This window comes from Fonsecaea multimorphosa (assembly GCF_000836435.1).
Source record: "Fonsecaea multimorphosa CBS 102226 unplaced genomic scaffold supercont1.37, whole genome shotgun sequence".
NCBI lineage: Eukaryota > Fungi > Ascomycota > Eurotiomycetes > Chaetothyriales > Herpotrichiellaceae > Fonsecaea > Fonsecaea multimorphosa.
Window position 1 is genome coordinate 57,456 of NW_015971671.1, and position 14,425 is coordinate 71,880.

The 14,425-nt window shown below is 52.7% G+C and overlaps 6 protein-coding genes across 6 annotated transcripts; 4 read left to right on the top strand and 2 right to left on the bottom strand.

Moving 5' to 3' along the window:
* Nucleotides 1-529: 529 nt before the first annotated feature.
* On the bottom strand, nt 530-3,002 carry Z520_11244 (glycogen [starch] synthase; the record flags this gene model as incomplete). The annotated part of the gene is made up of 7 exons (XM_016781733.1): nt 530-638; nt 690-1,114; nt 1,218-1,286; nt 1,338-2,402; nt 2,454-2,729; nt 2,777-2,874; nt 2,924-3,002. 7 exons carry the CDS (start codon nt 3,000-3,002, stop codon nt 530-532), a joined length of 2,121 nt encoding a protein of 706 aa, XP_016627094.1.
* Nucleotides 3,003-4,188: 1,186 nt separating this feature from the next.
* On the top strand, nt 4,189-6,098 carry Z520_11245 (uncharacterized protein; the record flags this gene model as incomplete). Its single annotated transcript, XM_016781734.1, has 2 exons — nt 4,189-4,513; nt 4,570-6,098. 2 exons carry the CDS (start codon nt 4,189-4,191, stop codon nt 6,096-6,098), a joined length of 1,854 nt encoding a protein of 617 aa, XP_016627095.1.
* A 101-nt stretch (nt 6,099-6,199) lies between these two features.
* Nucleotides 6,200-7,301, bottom strand: Z520_11246 (farnesyl pyrophosphate synthase; the record flags this gene model as incomplete). The annotated part of the gene is made up of 2 exons (XM_016781735.1): nt 6,200-7,123; nt 7,182-7,301. 2 exons carry the CDS (start codon nt 7,299-7,301, stop codon nt 6,200-6,202), a joined length of 1,044 nt encoding a protein of 347 aa, XP_016627096.1.
* Nucleotides 7,302-7,555: 254 nt separating this feature from the next.
* On the top strand, nt 7,556-8,647 carry Z520_11247 (uncharacterized protein; the record flags this gene model as incomplete). Its single annotated transcript, XM_016781736.1, has 1 exon — nt 7,556-8,647. The coding sequence occupies one exon, from the start codon at nt 7,556-7,558 to the stop codon at nt 8,645-8,647; it is 1,092 nt and encodes a 363-aa protein (XP_016627097.1).
* Nucleotides 8,648-9,272: 625 nt separating this feature from the next.
* On the top strand, nt 9,273-11,915 carry Z520_11248 (uncharacterized protein; the record flags this gene model as incomplete). The annotated part of the gene is made up of 4 exons (XM_016781737.1): nt 9,273-9,360; nt 9,413-9,694; nt 9,743-11,593; nt 11,653-11,915. The coding sequence occupies 4 exons, from the start codon at nt 9,273-9,275 to the stop codon at nt 11,913-11,915; spliced, it is 2,484 nt and encodes an 827-aa protein (XP_016627098.1).
* Nucleotides 11,916-13,085: 1,170 nt separating this feature from the next.
* Z520_11249 (uncharacterized protein) lies at nt 13,086-14,117 on the top strand (the record flags this gene model as incomplete). Its single annotated transcript, XM_016781738.1, has 1 exon — nt 13,086-14,117. The coding sequence occupies one exon, from the start codon at nt 13,086-13,088 to the stop codon at nt 14,115-14,117; it is 1,032 nt and encodes a 343-aa protein (XP_016627099.1).
* Nucleotides 14,118-14,425: the final 308 nt, after the last annotated feature.

The window sequence follows — 14,425 nt, forward strand, 5'->3', positions numbered from 1 at the left end:
CTGGATGGATGGACAGATGGACAGCAGGATAGATGACTGGATGGATGGACAGCAGGATGGATGGCTGAATGGATGGACAGCAGAATGGATGACTGAATGAATGGATGGACAGCCGGATGGATGACTGAATGAGTGGACAGCAGGATGAAAGACTGGACGGATAGATGCAAGGAGGACCGGTGATCGGATGGTTTGATCGATTGATCGATTGGCTGCTATGAGGAAGATGGAGTATGCCAGTGCTGGATGAGAATTGTAGAGAGGCAGGCAATAACCGCATATGATGACAGTAGACGGTCGTCACTCCTTAGACCGACAATCTGACAAACGCTTTTCCCAGAATAATGCAAATGACCCTGGTCTCAAATTATCGACGACTTCTCTGTTCTTTTTGCTTTTCGCCTGTCCTCCAGGCCTTATGTCAAAGGATGATGCTCCCCTTCTTCCGCTCCGTCTGACATCTTGTGCTATCCTCAATCGGACTGGGTATCCAACCCTTCATCTGTATGCTCGTCCTCAGGTGAGTCGGTTACTGGCCGTTTACAGGTCCCACGAGCGGTGCCGGAGAGTTGGGGCCGGAGCCCTTCTTCATCTTCAGCGTCAGTGGGAACGGGTAGTCATCCGGTTCCTCTTCCTCACTATGACATCGGTCAGTCAGTGTTCCAAGACGAACCGGAACGGCAACTCACGGCAATCTCCATGCAATGTAATCTTCCGTGCTTAGACCCTCTTTGCCCTCTTGCAACGAAGCAAAGTCACCTGGCGTCATCATACCAGTTCGATCTCGAGGCGATCCAGGCACCGACAATGGTCTAGAGATCTTCTGTTCGGTACCGCCAATGATATCGTCGAACTCATCAGCATCCGTGAAGGAAGCAGGATACGCGCGGCGCAAGGCAAGCTGTCGAGCCTTGACATATTCCATGCCCATACGCTTCCAGTCCAGAAGATCGCTAAGTCGCTCGGTGCGATTTCGCTGATTGATCCGTTGTCTCCGGGATTTGTTGGCGAATTCGTACATATAGTCGGTCAATTGATTGACTGATTCGTCCACACCCTTAGTACGACGATCCACAATGTAGATCCCGTAGTCCGAGGAGTTCTCGATGAGCTCCTGAATCAGATATTAGCCACTATTCCCGTCATGCAGGGCAGAGAGATCTTGGCGTGGGTGATTTCCGCAATGATGCTCCTGCTGCGTTTCCTTGGGCACTTACCTCCATATAACAGCCGAAGCCGGAGAGGTTAGTGGTAATTGACGGCACACCCATGACTGTACATTCAGCCTGTTGAACAGTTAGCGTCGATCACTCGCGGGGGTTTTAGGTAATGCGTACGGGCGTATATCCCCAGGGCTCATAATAGGAAGCAAAGACGCCGAGGTGAGTACCTCGCACAAAGTCATCGTAATCCAGGGACAAAACTGGGTTTGCAGAGTTCAAGAACTCGGGATGGAAGATGACTTTGACACGATCATTGGTGTTGTTGAAGAGTTGAACGCGACGCAGTTGGTTGAGAACTGGATCCTCGGAATCATTAACCATATTGTGGGTGACAATGGGCGGAAGACCGTGGCGTTTCATGGCAAAGAGTCGCCGTCTAAGCATAACCCGATCGGCTGGAGTGATGAGCTCCTTGTCGTCCGGCATTGGATCTCCCTCCTTCCAGTGCACAGCCCTTTCGAACAGCCTCCGACCAATACCATGCTGGATGTTAGAAACAGTGTCGGCCAGAGACTTTGTCACGGCTTGGCCCTTGAGTGAATCGACCGACAGGGATGTTGTCTGCGCAGGCATGATCAAGAATGCGACAATTGTTGTCTTGGAGCCCGAGCTCTGCATACGATAGTTCAGTCTCGCCAACGACTCAATGAACATATCCACACCCTTGTTTCGGTATTCATATCGGCCCGCAGTGAAGTAGTAGAGTGTGTTGTCCAGGTCAAAGTCCAAACGGCCATAAAAGTGGCCCCTTACGAATTCATGGATCTTTTCCTTCTGTACCGAGTGAAGATTTTGGAATTCATGAACAGCGGAGAATTTCTTAACATTCAGACCATTGGGGAGAACTCCGTCAGGTTTTCGCTTCAGCAGATGCTCACTCTCGAAGGCGGTGATGTGGGAAACAGTTGTGAAGACGTCGGCAGAGTGTGCTGATGCTCGTTCGATACAGTAACGGTGGTAAATTCCACGTTTTCCCGCCTCAGCATCCACATCGAAGTATTGCAGATTGTTGTAGAAGTCGACAGAGCCAGCGCAGAGGTATCGACCGAGGAGGGTTGCATGTGTTGTGAAGATGGTTGTCAAGTCCATCTGACGCTTCTTGGTCAAAGGCAGAGCGACTCCAGAAAGCCATTCGTGGAAGTGGGCAATGACTGCGCGATCGGTCTCGCGAGCGATAAACTAGATGCCCGTCAGCGCTGACGTTTGGCTGGTGTCATTGCAAGCACTTACTTCGCCTAGGAACCACGCCACCAAATATCCAAATACAATGGCTTCGTTTGTTTCATGATCGCTGGCAGGTGAAGGGATTCCAGCTGCAGCCCATAGATCACCCTTCCATTCATCCAGCCATCGGTAACCAGTTCCAGTATTGATAAGGAGCACCCTTGGGGCGCCTTCGATCAGCCAGCGGCCGTACATGAGCTCAATGCCACGTTCTTGCATCGATGAAATGGTATCTCGAAGGGGGCCCGGTGGCGGATCCAGGGTTTCTACCTCAACTGCGGCCTGGGATTGTCAGTCGGTGCTTGCATTTGAGGTCCATCGCGACGTACCGAGTTTTTGTTGAGAGGGCCGATGAGCGTATACCTGTCGCCATATTCTGCGGTTGTCACAGGAGCTTTGGACTTGAGCACTGAGTAGATGCCACCCACTGGTCTGGATTAGCACATGCATCATACCACAGATCGGTCGGTAAGTACCTCGATTAGCAACCTCCGTTGCAACTTCAAAGAGCAGATGGTTCTTTATATCCCTCTTCTTTTCTGTTTCGCCGTTCATTTTGCCGGTCTGATCTCGTGAGCTTTGATTTGCAGGACGAGGTACGCGACGTTGGTCAACTGGGCAGAACCTGCAGAGAAGAGCTTACCCCACAGCCAGCGGAAGCTTGCAGGGAGGATTCACAGCTCGACAATCGGGTGGTGTGAGGTCGAAATTCGAAGGTGAGGGGTTCGCGAAGCTCTAATGGGAAGCTCGACGAAACAGTTCCCGCTGGCAAGAAGAGATGCAAAAGGACGGCAATCCTTGAATAGCGTTACGAGGGCAACTGTCGAAAAGAAATTGAGGCAGGCTGGGGGCGATGGCACCGCACAGCAAGCGATCTCTGGGGTGGATGCCGGGCGCGGACGTGGGAGGGAAGCTCCACTGCGAAGCAAGGAAGCAAAAGGTCAAGCTCTGTGCGGCGTGGATTATTGAAATGAAATTCCAGCAACAGCAGCGCTTTCTGCAGAGTCTATGATAGGTGACAGCAGAGGCAGAAATTTTAATGCGAAGACAGCAAAGGGTCGATGGAAGGTATGCTCGCTGTCGCTCCTTGAGATGGGTTGATCGTAGAAAAGTGACGGCATCGAGGTAAATCATACGACTGTGCTCGGTAACTTTTGGGCGGTGGCACGGTGGATTGGAAGCTCTCTGGCACAGCGACCGCACCTGCGAAATGCACAATGACGGGTTGGCACGACGTTGCACGTCATTTAGGGTTACGGCCTCCCCATTTGGGCCTAGGTAGCTCATTCTTAGGCGGACAGCTTCCCCCCAGGATTGCCAGTCGGTGCCAGTCACTTCCCTGGCCACAGCTGGGGGCACCCACGGTAAGCCCACTGCGAGCCCCCCAATCCACTCTTCTCCCTGAACGCCGCCTCTGATTGAACAAAACTGCTTCCCCCAAGCATCTGCAGGAGCTTCTGCCCCCGCATTCTGTCTCGCCTCCTCTGTCTTTGATGCCCACATGCCCATTCTTCCTCAAACACCTTGGTAAAATTTGTGAAATGGTCCTGTTGCCATGCTGACCGATCGCCCCAAGGCTCCAATCAGATACCTCAGTCTCTCGGCTGCATCTCCGCCGAAAGGTCTTCGGTTTTGATGCTTACAACCACATCTCGGAGGATTGGAGCGATCGTTCGATTGGGTCGAGACGTTGAGTCGTCTACCTCGACAGCAATCCTCTCGCTCGCGAACAGCCAGCATCATGGGCTCGAGAGATGGCTTTCGATGGATACTGACCTGGTGCTTCGTGTTGGCGTGGTGCTTAGGGCTCGCCAACGGCTTGGAACAGAAACCCATCGGGCAGTCTGCCAAAAAGCCGAGCATCATCTTCATCTTGACCGATGACCAAGACCTCCATATGAACTCGCTCTCGTATATGCCCTTTCTAAAGCAGCACATGGGTGACCATGGGACTTCTTTCCGGAGACATTACTGCACGGTAGCCTTGTGTTGTCCTTCCAGAGTAAGCATGTGGACTGGCAAGGCTGCGCATAATACCAATGTCACCGACTTGCATCCTCCCTGGGGTTAATGCTGCCCTATCTTCTGTCTTGACGTCGCGCATGAGACTCACGGAAAGCAGGTGGATATCCAAAGTTTGTCAGTCAGGGTTTCAACGATGCATACTTGCCTATTTGGCTCCAGAAAGCGGGATACGATACTTACTACGTGGGCAAGCTATTCAATGCCCAGAGCACATCCAACTACGACAAGCCCCATGCGGCAGGATGGACTGGTTCCGATTTCCTCCTTGACCCATACACGTATGAGTATTACAATGCCACCTTTCAAAGGAATAAGGAACCTCCTGTCAGCTATCAAGGCCAACACTCGACGGATGTCGTGGCGGAGAAGGCGTTGGGATTTCTCAGTGACGCATTAGAGGGACGCAAGCCGTTCTTTCTCACCATTGCACCGACAGCTCCCCACAGCAACGTACATATCAATAATGACATGGCAGAGCAATCGATGGCTCGGCCTGCCGAACGCCACAGACACCTCTTCCAAGACGCAAAAGTCGCGCGGACACCCAATTTCAATCCCGATGTGTCGAGTGGTGCTTCCTGGATCCTCACCTTGGCCAAGCAGAACCAGTCAAACCTCGATTACAATGACGAGTGGTACCGCAACCGCCTTCGAGCCCTGCAAGCTGTTGATGAAATGATTGATGGCGTCGTGCACCGCTTGGAGCAAGCTGATATGTTGGAGAATACCTATCTTTTCTTCTCGACTGACAATGGTTATAGCATCGGACAGCATCGAAGGCAGCCTGGAAAGCAATGTGCATTCGAAGAAGACATAAACATTCCTCTTCTCGTGCGAGGACCCGGTGTTCCAAAGGACCATCGCACCGAAATCGTCACGTCGCACATCGACCTGGCACCCACATTTCTAACCCTCGCAGGTGTGGCAGAAAGTGAAATGGCAAAGTACGAATTGGATGGCAGTACGATACCGCTCCACTCGTTGGACTTGGTGCATTCGAAACAAGAACCATGGCCACAAGAACACGTCAACGTCGAAATGTGGGGGATCATCATGTCGGAAGGGAAATACGGCTACGTCCTTTATCCCAATCATACCTACAAGGCACTTCGGGTCATTGGTGATGGCTATGATCTGTTGTATACTGTTTGGTGCAGCAACGAGCACGAGCTGTACGACATGGCCAAGGATCCCTGGCAGATGGACAATATCTACGGTGCAGGAACCAGACCTTTCAATATGACTGCCGTGCCCGCCGTGGGAGGATTAAATGAACCGTCGCTCTACGCTTCGCCGCTCACAAGCATGTCAGAACCAATCCCTGCGAGAGACAACGTCACCACCACAGTATCGCACCTCATATCGCGCCTCGATGCTCTTCTCTTGGTACTCAAAACCTGCAAAATGGACGAGTGCCGCTTTCCATGGTCGGCCCTTCACCCGGCCGGCGGTGTGCACAGCCTCCGAGACGCATTGGATTCGCGATTCGACGAGTTCTATCGCACGAGGCCGAAAGTGCAGTATGAGCGGTGTGAAAGAGGTTACTTTCCTGCCAGTGAAGGTGCAATGTGGGATGGAGGCATGTCTTTCCGAGCAATGCAGCACGAAGTGTGGACAGGTCCTTGATGCAGCAAGACAATTATAAATCTCCTCATGCCGAGAGGTGTCCCTTTCTCGAGAAGCCCAGTCTATCATGGAAGCTCGTCAACCAGGAATCCACACCGGAATCACTTGCTCCTCTTGTATATCTTTGCCAAGTATGCATCAAACACACCTTTCTTCAATCCCTCGCTCTCGTCCACGGCTGCGATCATCCCCCGCAGCTCTCCAACACGCTTCTCCTCGTAGTCCTGATATCTCTTCTCCAGTTGCAGCTCGTTGTATAATTGCTTCACCTTGGCCTCCTTTGCATCATCCTTCTGTCCGTAATTCTCGTTTAGCAGCTTTCTTTGCTCTGGCGTGCATATCTGCAGCGCCTGATTGATCAACCACCCGCACTTGTTATCCTTGATGTCTGTTCCAATCTTGCCGATCACCGAGGGATCGCCAAACGCGTCGAGATAGTCGTCTTGAATCTGGAAGTACTCGCCTAGCGGGATGAGAATGTCGTGGGCTTGTTTGAGGTTCTTGGGTGTAGCGAGGCCAAGGTAGTGCAGGGCTAACGCCACTGGGAGGTAGAAGGAGTAGTACGCGGTTTTGTAGATGACGATGAAGGTGTACTTGGACATGGAGAAGTTGTCCAAGTCGACGTGGTCTTCTGGCGCGGTGATCAGGTCGCACAACTGCCCTAGTTCCGTCTGCCAGGTGACTTCGTGGAAGAGTTCAACCAAATCAATGTAGGCGGCGTGGCTGCGGAAATGTTTCTTCAGAATGAGGTAGATGGAGGATTCGAGCATGAAGGCGTCGTTGATGGCAATCATCCCCACGCCCGGGTGGCGATACCAGCACGGTTCCCCTCGACGGGTTATGCTTGCATCCATGATGTCGTCGCTGACGAGGAAGAAGGCTTGTAGCAACTCGGTGAGCCATCCCAGGGTCGCAAGGTCTTTGAATTCTTGAGGTGACAGAGACCGCCCCAGCAGCTGAGAGGCAGTATCTGGTACTGACATGCCCCTATTCAGCTTCCCCGTGGGTGTGTTCGCATTGAGAGACTTGTAAAAGGAATTAGCTTGTGTAGAGCCAATGCGAGGAATTCCCAGTAGGCGGTACCTTTTCGAACCATTGCAGAGCATTGGCAGGGAGATTGAACTTGCGACATTCTGCCAGCAAGTCCTCGACCAGTGACGGAAAGACCTTCTCGAACTCTGCCCGCGTTATCTTGGTCGCCATGTTTGAGAGATCGACTTGGATTTCCTGTTGACTGACAGGCGGTGGGAGGAGGGGAACAAAGAACTTTTTGGAGAAACGGTTCCTGACAAGAACGGAGACTGCTTCACCGAGTGGCGCCGCCAAGTTGTGGCTCGCCAGGAACAGGCATCGCAGCCTCCCCGCGGGCCGCAAGTGAGTCGCAGTCATTTTATCATTCGCCATCCATCCCTCTCCTTACTACAATCTGCTCTTCACTTCTCATCCTTTTCGCGGTCATGGCTTCGCGACCCTCGACTCCGACGCCTCAGGCTGCGGCCGAGTCCAAGTCCCCGCTGACGCCAGAACAAGTCAGGCGGCTCGAGATCAACCGCCTTAAAGCCAAAGCGTTGCGTGAACAACGAGAGGCAGAGGTTGCAGCCACAGCAAGCCTCAAGGGCTCCGACACCACCACAGCAGGCCAGAAGCGCTCATATGCCGCCTTCTCCCAGACTTCCGTACCTCCTACAAGTCGCGATGCCCGAAACGACGTCAACAATCGTCCTCTCGAGGCCATCCAGCCGGCGCGCAACTTTGCGAAGTACGTCGACTATGATTTCAGTAAGATGGCAGATACAAAGGGTGGGTTCTTGACTGCAGAAGACGATCCCTACAATAAGGCGATGCACGCCGATGAAAAGGATCAAAAGCCCTCACATATGACGCAGAAGGAATGGGAAAGACAGCAACTGCTCAAATCGTTACGCAATCGACAGGCCGGACCTTTCGAACCAGGCATCAGCGTAATCACTGACCAAACTACAAAGTCGTGTCGAGAATGTGGGACTCTGGAGGTGGACTGGAAATGGCTTGATGTCTTCAACGTTGCAGTATGCAGCGCTTGCAAGGACAAGTTCCCGGAAAAATACAGCCTGCTTACCAAAACGGAGGCGAAAGAGGATTATCTCCTTACAGATCCAGAGCTGAAAGACGAAAACCTTCTCCCACACCTCGAAAGACCTAACCCACACAAATCTACATGGCACAATATGTTCCTGTATCTGCGCTGTCAAGTGGAGGAATACGCGTTCTCGGAGAAGAGATGGGGCTCCGCAGAAGCTCTGGATGCGGAGTTCGAAAAAAGGGAGACGGAGAAGAAGAAAAGGAAAGAGAACAAGTTCAAATCGAAGCTGGCAGACTTGAAGAAGAGGACAAGAGTTGAGGCGTATCAGAGGAGCAAGAAAGGCGGTCCCGCAGGAAACTTTGGAGACGACATGAGCGGTGGCAAGCACGTCCACGAATTCGGGCGACCGATTGACAATCCAGAGACTGGATTTCCTGTCAAGACGTGTATAACATGTGGGCTGGAGGTCGAAGAACTGGAGCTGTAAGATAATAGTGAAGATGATACCCCCCGAAGAATGAATGAAAGAGATCATGAGAAACGTGCAATGAGGTGATTTACGTGCCGTTCAACGCTCAAGATGCTGTACAGTAGCACTCTAGAACCAAATCTCCTCTTCAGGAGAGTCTATTCCCAGAAAATCGAGCAAAGGGAGTCGTAAGCCGTGTGGTATTTGGGAGACTTTGTGAGCACCCGAGAGCAGGCGATGATAGGTGGAAGGATCTTTAGTTGCAGTTCAACCGCCGCGTTGGCGCTAGAACGCCCCGGGCTGGTCGCAAGCCGCGAGCCGCTCCCAAACCCGGGGAGGCAAGTTGCTGCAACTGCTGCTCGCGCTTCTACCCAGTGTCCACCAGGAGACAACCTGAATCATCCAGTCGACTGTGCTTCACTCTGTCAACCATCCACTGTTTTCCCTTCCTGCCGATTCTACCCTCGTCCTCGTGCCTTAGCGGCTGCATTACAGATTCCTCGTCCCCTTTACCACCACATAAGTTCTCCGCATCGACTGAATCATCTCGACTGAAGACAGCGTGACCTTTCTTGAATCTCACAAGTCAATCGACATGGCTAGATGAGAGAGGCACAAGCATTCGAGCGCCAGAAAGCGCATAATGGCGTGGCAGGCCGGGGCTGGAGGCGGTGGCGTAGGAGGAATGGCCGGCGGAGAAGCGAACGGAGTCCAAGCATACACTCTGCAAGGTGCGAATGTGCCCTCTACAGTCCTAGTTACAGTGCTGACAGCCGCGACCAGGTGTGATGCGATTCTTACAGACAGAATGGCATCGACATGAACGAGACAGAAATGCCTGGGAAATCGAGCGCGAAGAAATGAAGAACAGAATAGCCATCCTGGAAGGCGAGACGAGAACGAGCAAAGGCATGCGGGTTTCCCTGGAACGACATGTTAAACTGCTGGAAACAGCCCTCAAAAAAGAGCGGGAGAAGGCCAGAAATGCCGGCAAAAGTGAAATGGCCGACAATCACAAGGAGGCCAAAGAACTAGCTAGGGAAGAGTTAAAGGCTATCAGCAAGGGTATGTTGTCTCGCGCCTGTCTTGTGTACCGTCATTGACACGACACAGATTCACAAGTCAAAGGAATCAGCCACTTCGACGCCGAAATCGATCCCGAGAACCACTTGGCCCAAGGAATCCGACAAGAGAAAGAACGCGACAAATCCAAAAGCTTCCTCTCTAAATGTTCCTCGGAAATCACCTACCACGTCCTGCCTACAGCCCATGTACCCCCTGAAGCCAACGAACTCGCGGCCTCGACCAACGGAAATCATGTTTTCCAGGGGCGGCAACCTACGCAGCAAGAGCTTCAAGAAGCATATCTACAGTTACAACAAGTGAAACAGCAGCATCGGAACGTGGCGATGGTCCGAGAAAATGCTGGTCAACAACCAATACAGTTCGCCGACCCCACACCTCTGAGTCGGACGGGCACGCAGATCAACACTTCAGAAATACAGCCCAGCACAGGTGAAAGAAGGTTATCTGAACATACCATTCAATCTGTCCCCGTGGTGGATCCAAGGAAGAATTTCTACAACGAACAGATCCCGGTGGTCGAGGATGAAGTGGAAGCGATAACGCACAGTTTCGACGCCTATGGGCAAGAGATTCCTCTGAAAGACCAGACAGAGATACGAACAATGGACGAAGCCAAGCAAGAAATCGCGGACGGATGGGATTTTGATGATGGTCCAGCCCCATCCGAAAAGCCGTCTGAAGGAGCTTCGCCACACAGGCCAGATACCGAAGTCTTCCCCAGCGCTAACATGATTCCTTCCAAGTCGCCGCCTCGAGCACCAGGGTCCTATCGTCGAAAAAGCACGGGAGCACGACGGCGTAGTGAAGGCAGCAATGATGTGCGGGATTTAGCAGTCAAACCAGATGCCTCACAATTCAAAGTTCGGTTTGCCATGAGAGGTCATCTGGATGTCGTCCGCGCAGTCATTTTCACGGGCGGTGGCAGCCCGTCTGAGCCTGAATTTTGCACGGCTAGCGATGATGGTGGAGTCAAGCGATGGCACATTCCGGCGTCTTATGGTCACAATGTTTCTCTTGGGGACGATTTGGACAGGATTGCTCATTTCACTCACCGAGGTCATATCGGAGCTGTCTGTTCGTTAGCAGCGTGTCCGGCTTCCTCGAATTTCTCCAGCGGTGGCCGGGCTGTGGGAGACGGCTGGATCTTCTCTGGTGGTGAAGATGCCACGGTCAAGGTTTGGGAACGTGGCCGGGTCGATGCAAAGGCCACTTTGGAAGGCCACAAAGATACAGTCTGGGCGTTATGTTGTCTACCGGGATCAACAGGCGCCATTCTCGGAGATCGATGTTCACAGTTTGGCGGTCCGGATCGTGTCCTCCTCGTGGCTGGTGGCGCCGATGGCACCATTCTGGTCTGGGCTGTCAGCACCCCGCCGCAACTGAGCTCGCCACAAGGCGGTAGTCGATCGGCTAGGGGCAGTCGAAGAGCGAACTCGATATCCGCGGGCTCGAATTTCCCCAGCTCGCCTCAACCGAGCATTGCCAGCACGACCCCTTTCAACTACAGTTTAGTGCATCGCATAGAACGGGCAGACAAACCGGCGCCTACATCGATTTCTCCGTTGGGCGCTCACGGCGAGAATTTTGTTGTAGGATATACTGACGCAAGTGTCCTGGTGTTTGACACGCGGACGGGTGAAGAAATTGTCGGAATGGCCAGCCAGGAGACCTACGATGGTACAGCGAACACGGGTATCAATGCAGTCGTCGCCAGCAGCGCGGGCTTCGATACAAGGGATTCAGTTGCACCCGGCCGACGAGGATCGATGGGTGAAGAAGACGTGGTACACGGAGCCACAGGTTCAGAAGGCGGTGTTGAAGGGGTCGTGATTGCTGGTTATGAGGATCGGTATATTCGTTTCTTTGATGCAAACAGCGGTACGTTGTCTTTTCCACACCCGTCTAACTCCAGCGAGACTGACCTTTTTTCGCATCAGGGCAATGCACATACACCATGCTCGCCCATCCATCGGCGATTTCTTCCTTGTCATTAAGTCCGGACGGCAAAGAATTGGTTTCGGGCGGTCACGATGCAAGTTTACGGTTTTGGTCACTCGAGAAACGCAGTTGTACACAGGAGATATCGAGTCATCGCATCATGAGAGGGGAAGGGGTTTGTGGGGTTGTCTGGAGCCCCGATGGGAGATGGGTCATCAGCTGTGGTGGAGACGGCGCTGTCAAGGTGTTTTCGAGAAGCTGATGGCTGATGCTGGGGACCGATGATGCAAGTGACGGCGATCATGGGAGACTGGAGAACCTGTGATCTTGTATCCAATTTTGAAGATAATGAAAACCCTGACACACTCCTCTCCCGGGCTCTGCAGAGCCTACGTGCGCGCATGTGGCGACAGCTCGACCGTCGGTCATGTTGGGTTGCATATGCCACAGCGTCATTGATCCTTGCAAAGTATCCATTTTGTAGGCCTGGGTAGGCTCGAGATGCGACTACGTCAAGAAAGAAAGCGGAAAGAGAGTGTGTACTTACTACATAGTACCTTGGCAAGGGTGTGGAAGGGAACTTGGCCAACGTGCCAAAATTTTCGACTTGTTAGAGCTGTCTGTAAACAGTAACTCCATCTTGTACTTGTATACAGAAGGCGGGGAGCAGCGAGAAAGAAAATCTTGCTGGAGCACCATCAGGCTGAGTTCAAGGTTTGACCGAGTCTTTGGCGTTGGAAAGCACGAGGTACATAGTACAATAACCTACCTGGTATGCAGGAAGCCGCATGCAGGGTTCAGCGCTGGGCGTTTAGCTCTGGGACGGGTCTGCATTTAGTCCATGGGAGTCGACCCTTGGCGATGGTTTGATTGAGTCCTTTGTACCGAGTAGCGAGTAATGATATGCGGGCTGGTAGTTTGGAGGCAGAGAATGCCTCGAAGACCAAAACCTCGACACAGCCATCTCGCCTCTCTGTTAAACGTTAGAGGAGATGGAGGCAGACTGCGGAATGTGGAGTGCGGGAGGCTGCGCCCGGCCCATCGCTGCTGCCCACTTGCGCTAACCCGATAGAGGATGGGAAGGTCAGGCGAGGCGTTGCTTGGCATTTGCCACTGCCACACAAGTCGCGCCCTCACTTCGTTAGTTTCCAGAGTTGATCAATTGAATCAATCTGTTGGTCCCACAATCGTGCTTGAACTTCAACTTGTCGTGCATGAATGGCGCATTGCGTCTTTCAGCTTCTGCCATGGAGGCGGTACCGTTGGTGCACTGGCTGCATCAACGGCGGCTGAGAACTGGTCACGCTGGTCTGGGCCTGACAAGGCTTCCATTCGGTACAGCCACGGTGCAGCCTGCAGTGACGGCAGTACAAAAAGAGCTCCAGCTGGCAGCTCTGACCATGATGAAATTGACCTGGACAATTCGTTCGCCATGCATTACGAACCACCGTTTGCTGCATCGGATGCTCTCGACACTCCACCTTTGCATACCAGCACTGGCGCCGCACCTTTGCCAGCCGCGCCGTTAGAACACGTACCCGACCAGCCGAACGTCCGATTGACCCTCAGCGATGTCACGAAATTTCTCCAGGATGAACTCGCAACGCCAATACTGGATCGAATGTATAAGTGGCTGTGGGTATGCACGGCTATGGACAGCTCGCGTATCGATCCACTGCACAGACATGTCGTCAAGCAGAGAAAGATCATTGCCTGCGAAGACCCCGCGCTACATCTGGTGTGGTACCAAAGCGATGTTTTTGTGAAGCCCATCCCGCCGGCCTTGCTCAACCACGACTTCTGGATCCAGTTCCTGAACGGACAGCCCGAGCAGTTCGATCGTCGGGTCGTGCTTGGGTTCCTGAGATCGTACGGCTATCTCATTCGACACCGTACAGATCTCAAGCTCGCAAAAGAGAAAGGGTTAGTCCCAGAGGATGTCGATTGGTTGCGATGGGAGCGTTTCATTGCCCTATTCCGTCTGGTAGAAGACCACGAAGTCGCAGTCCGATACCATGTTGGCCAGCTACGCCTAAGCAGGCTCAACATTCTCATCCGCTTCCTGTGGCCTCGTGGGAAGCAAGATGTGGGCAACAACCGACATTATCACCAGACACAATGGTACACGGCTTCATTCATGCAGCAATATGCAGCGGCCCTGCTGTTCATCTTCGCCTCGGTGTCGCTGTTGCTGTCGGCCATGCAAGTCGTACTGACCTTGCCTAGCGAGCCTGCATGGCACACCTGGGTCGTGCATTCCGCGAGCATTGCGGATGCTTTCTGGGGCTTTTCTGTGACCGTGCTGGTGGGCCTGGCCTTCAGCTGGCTCCTCTTGATAGGTGGTCCAATCCTCTATTGGACCTCGCAGCAGGTGTTTGGATACCGCCAGAAGTGTAGATTCCACGGACAACTTGCTGCCAAGCAATCCAGTGAATCCAAAAAGGAGGGTGATGAAGACGTATAGAAGGATATCATTCATCCCGAGGCTGTCGACGCCGCAGGGACCAGGATTTTTGGAGATTTTCTGCGCTGGGGATGGTATTTTCCCACTAGTGACCGGCTAACGAACGTAGCTAAGCTACATCTGTTCATTTTCGTGAGTTGTTCTCGCTATGTTACCTCCAAACTCAACATCGGTGTTTGTCGAATTGATTTTAGCTCTTGTACTTAGTAATTCATCTAGATTTCCTAGAACTTCAAATGTTCATACTCCTTCCTTCCGTAGGGTCGCTCTTACTCTAGGGTCGCTCTTACTCTAGGGTCGCTCTTACT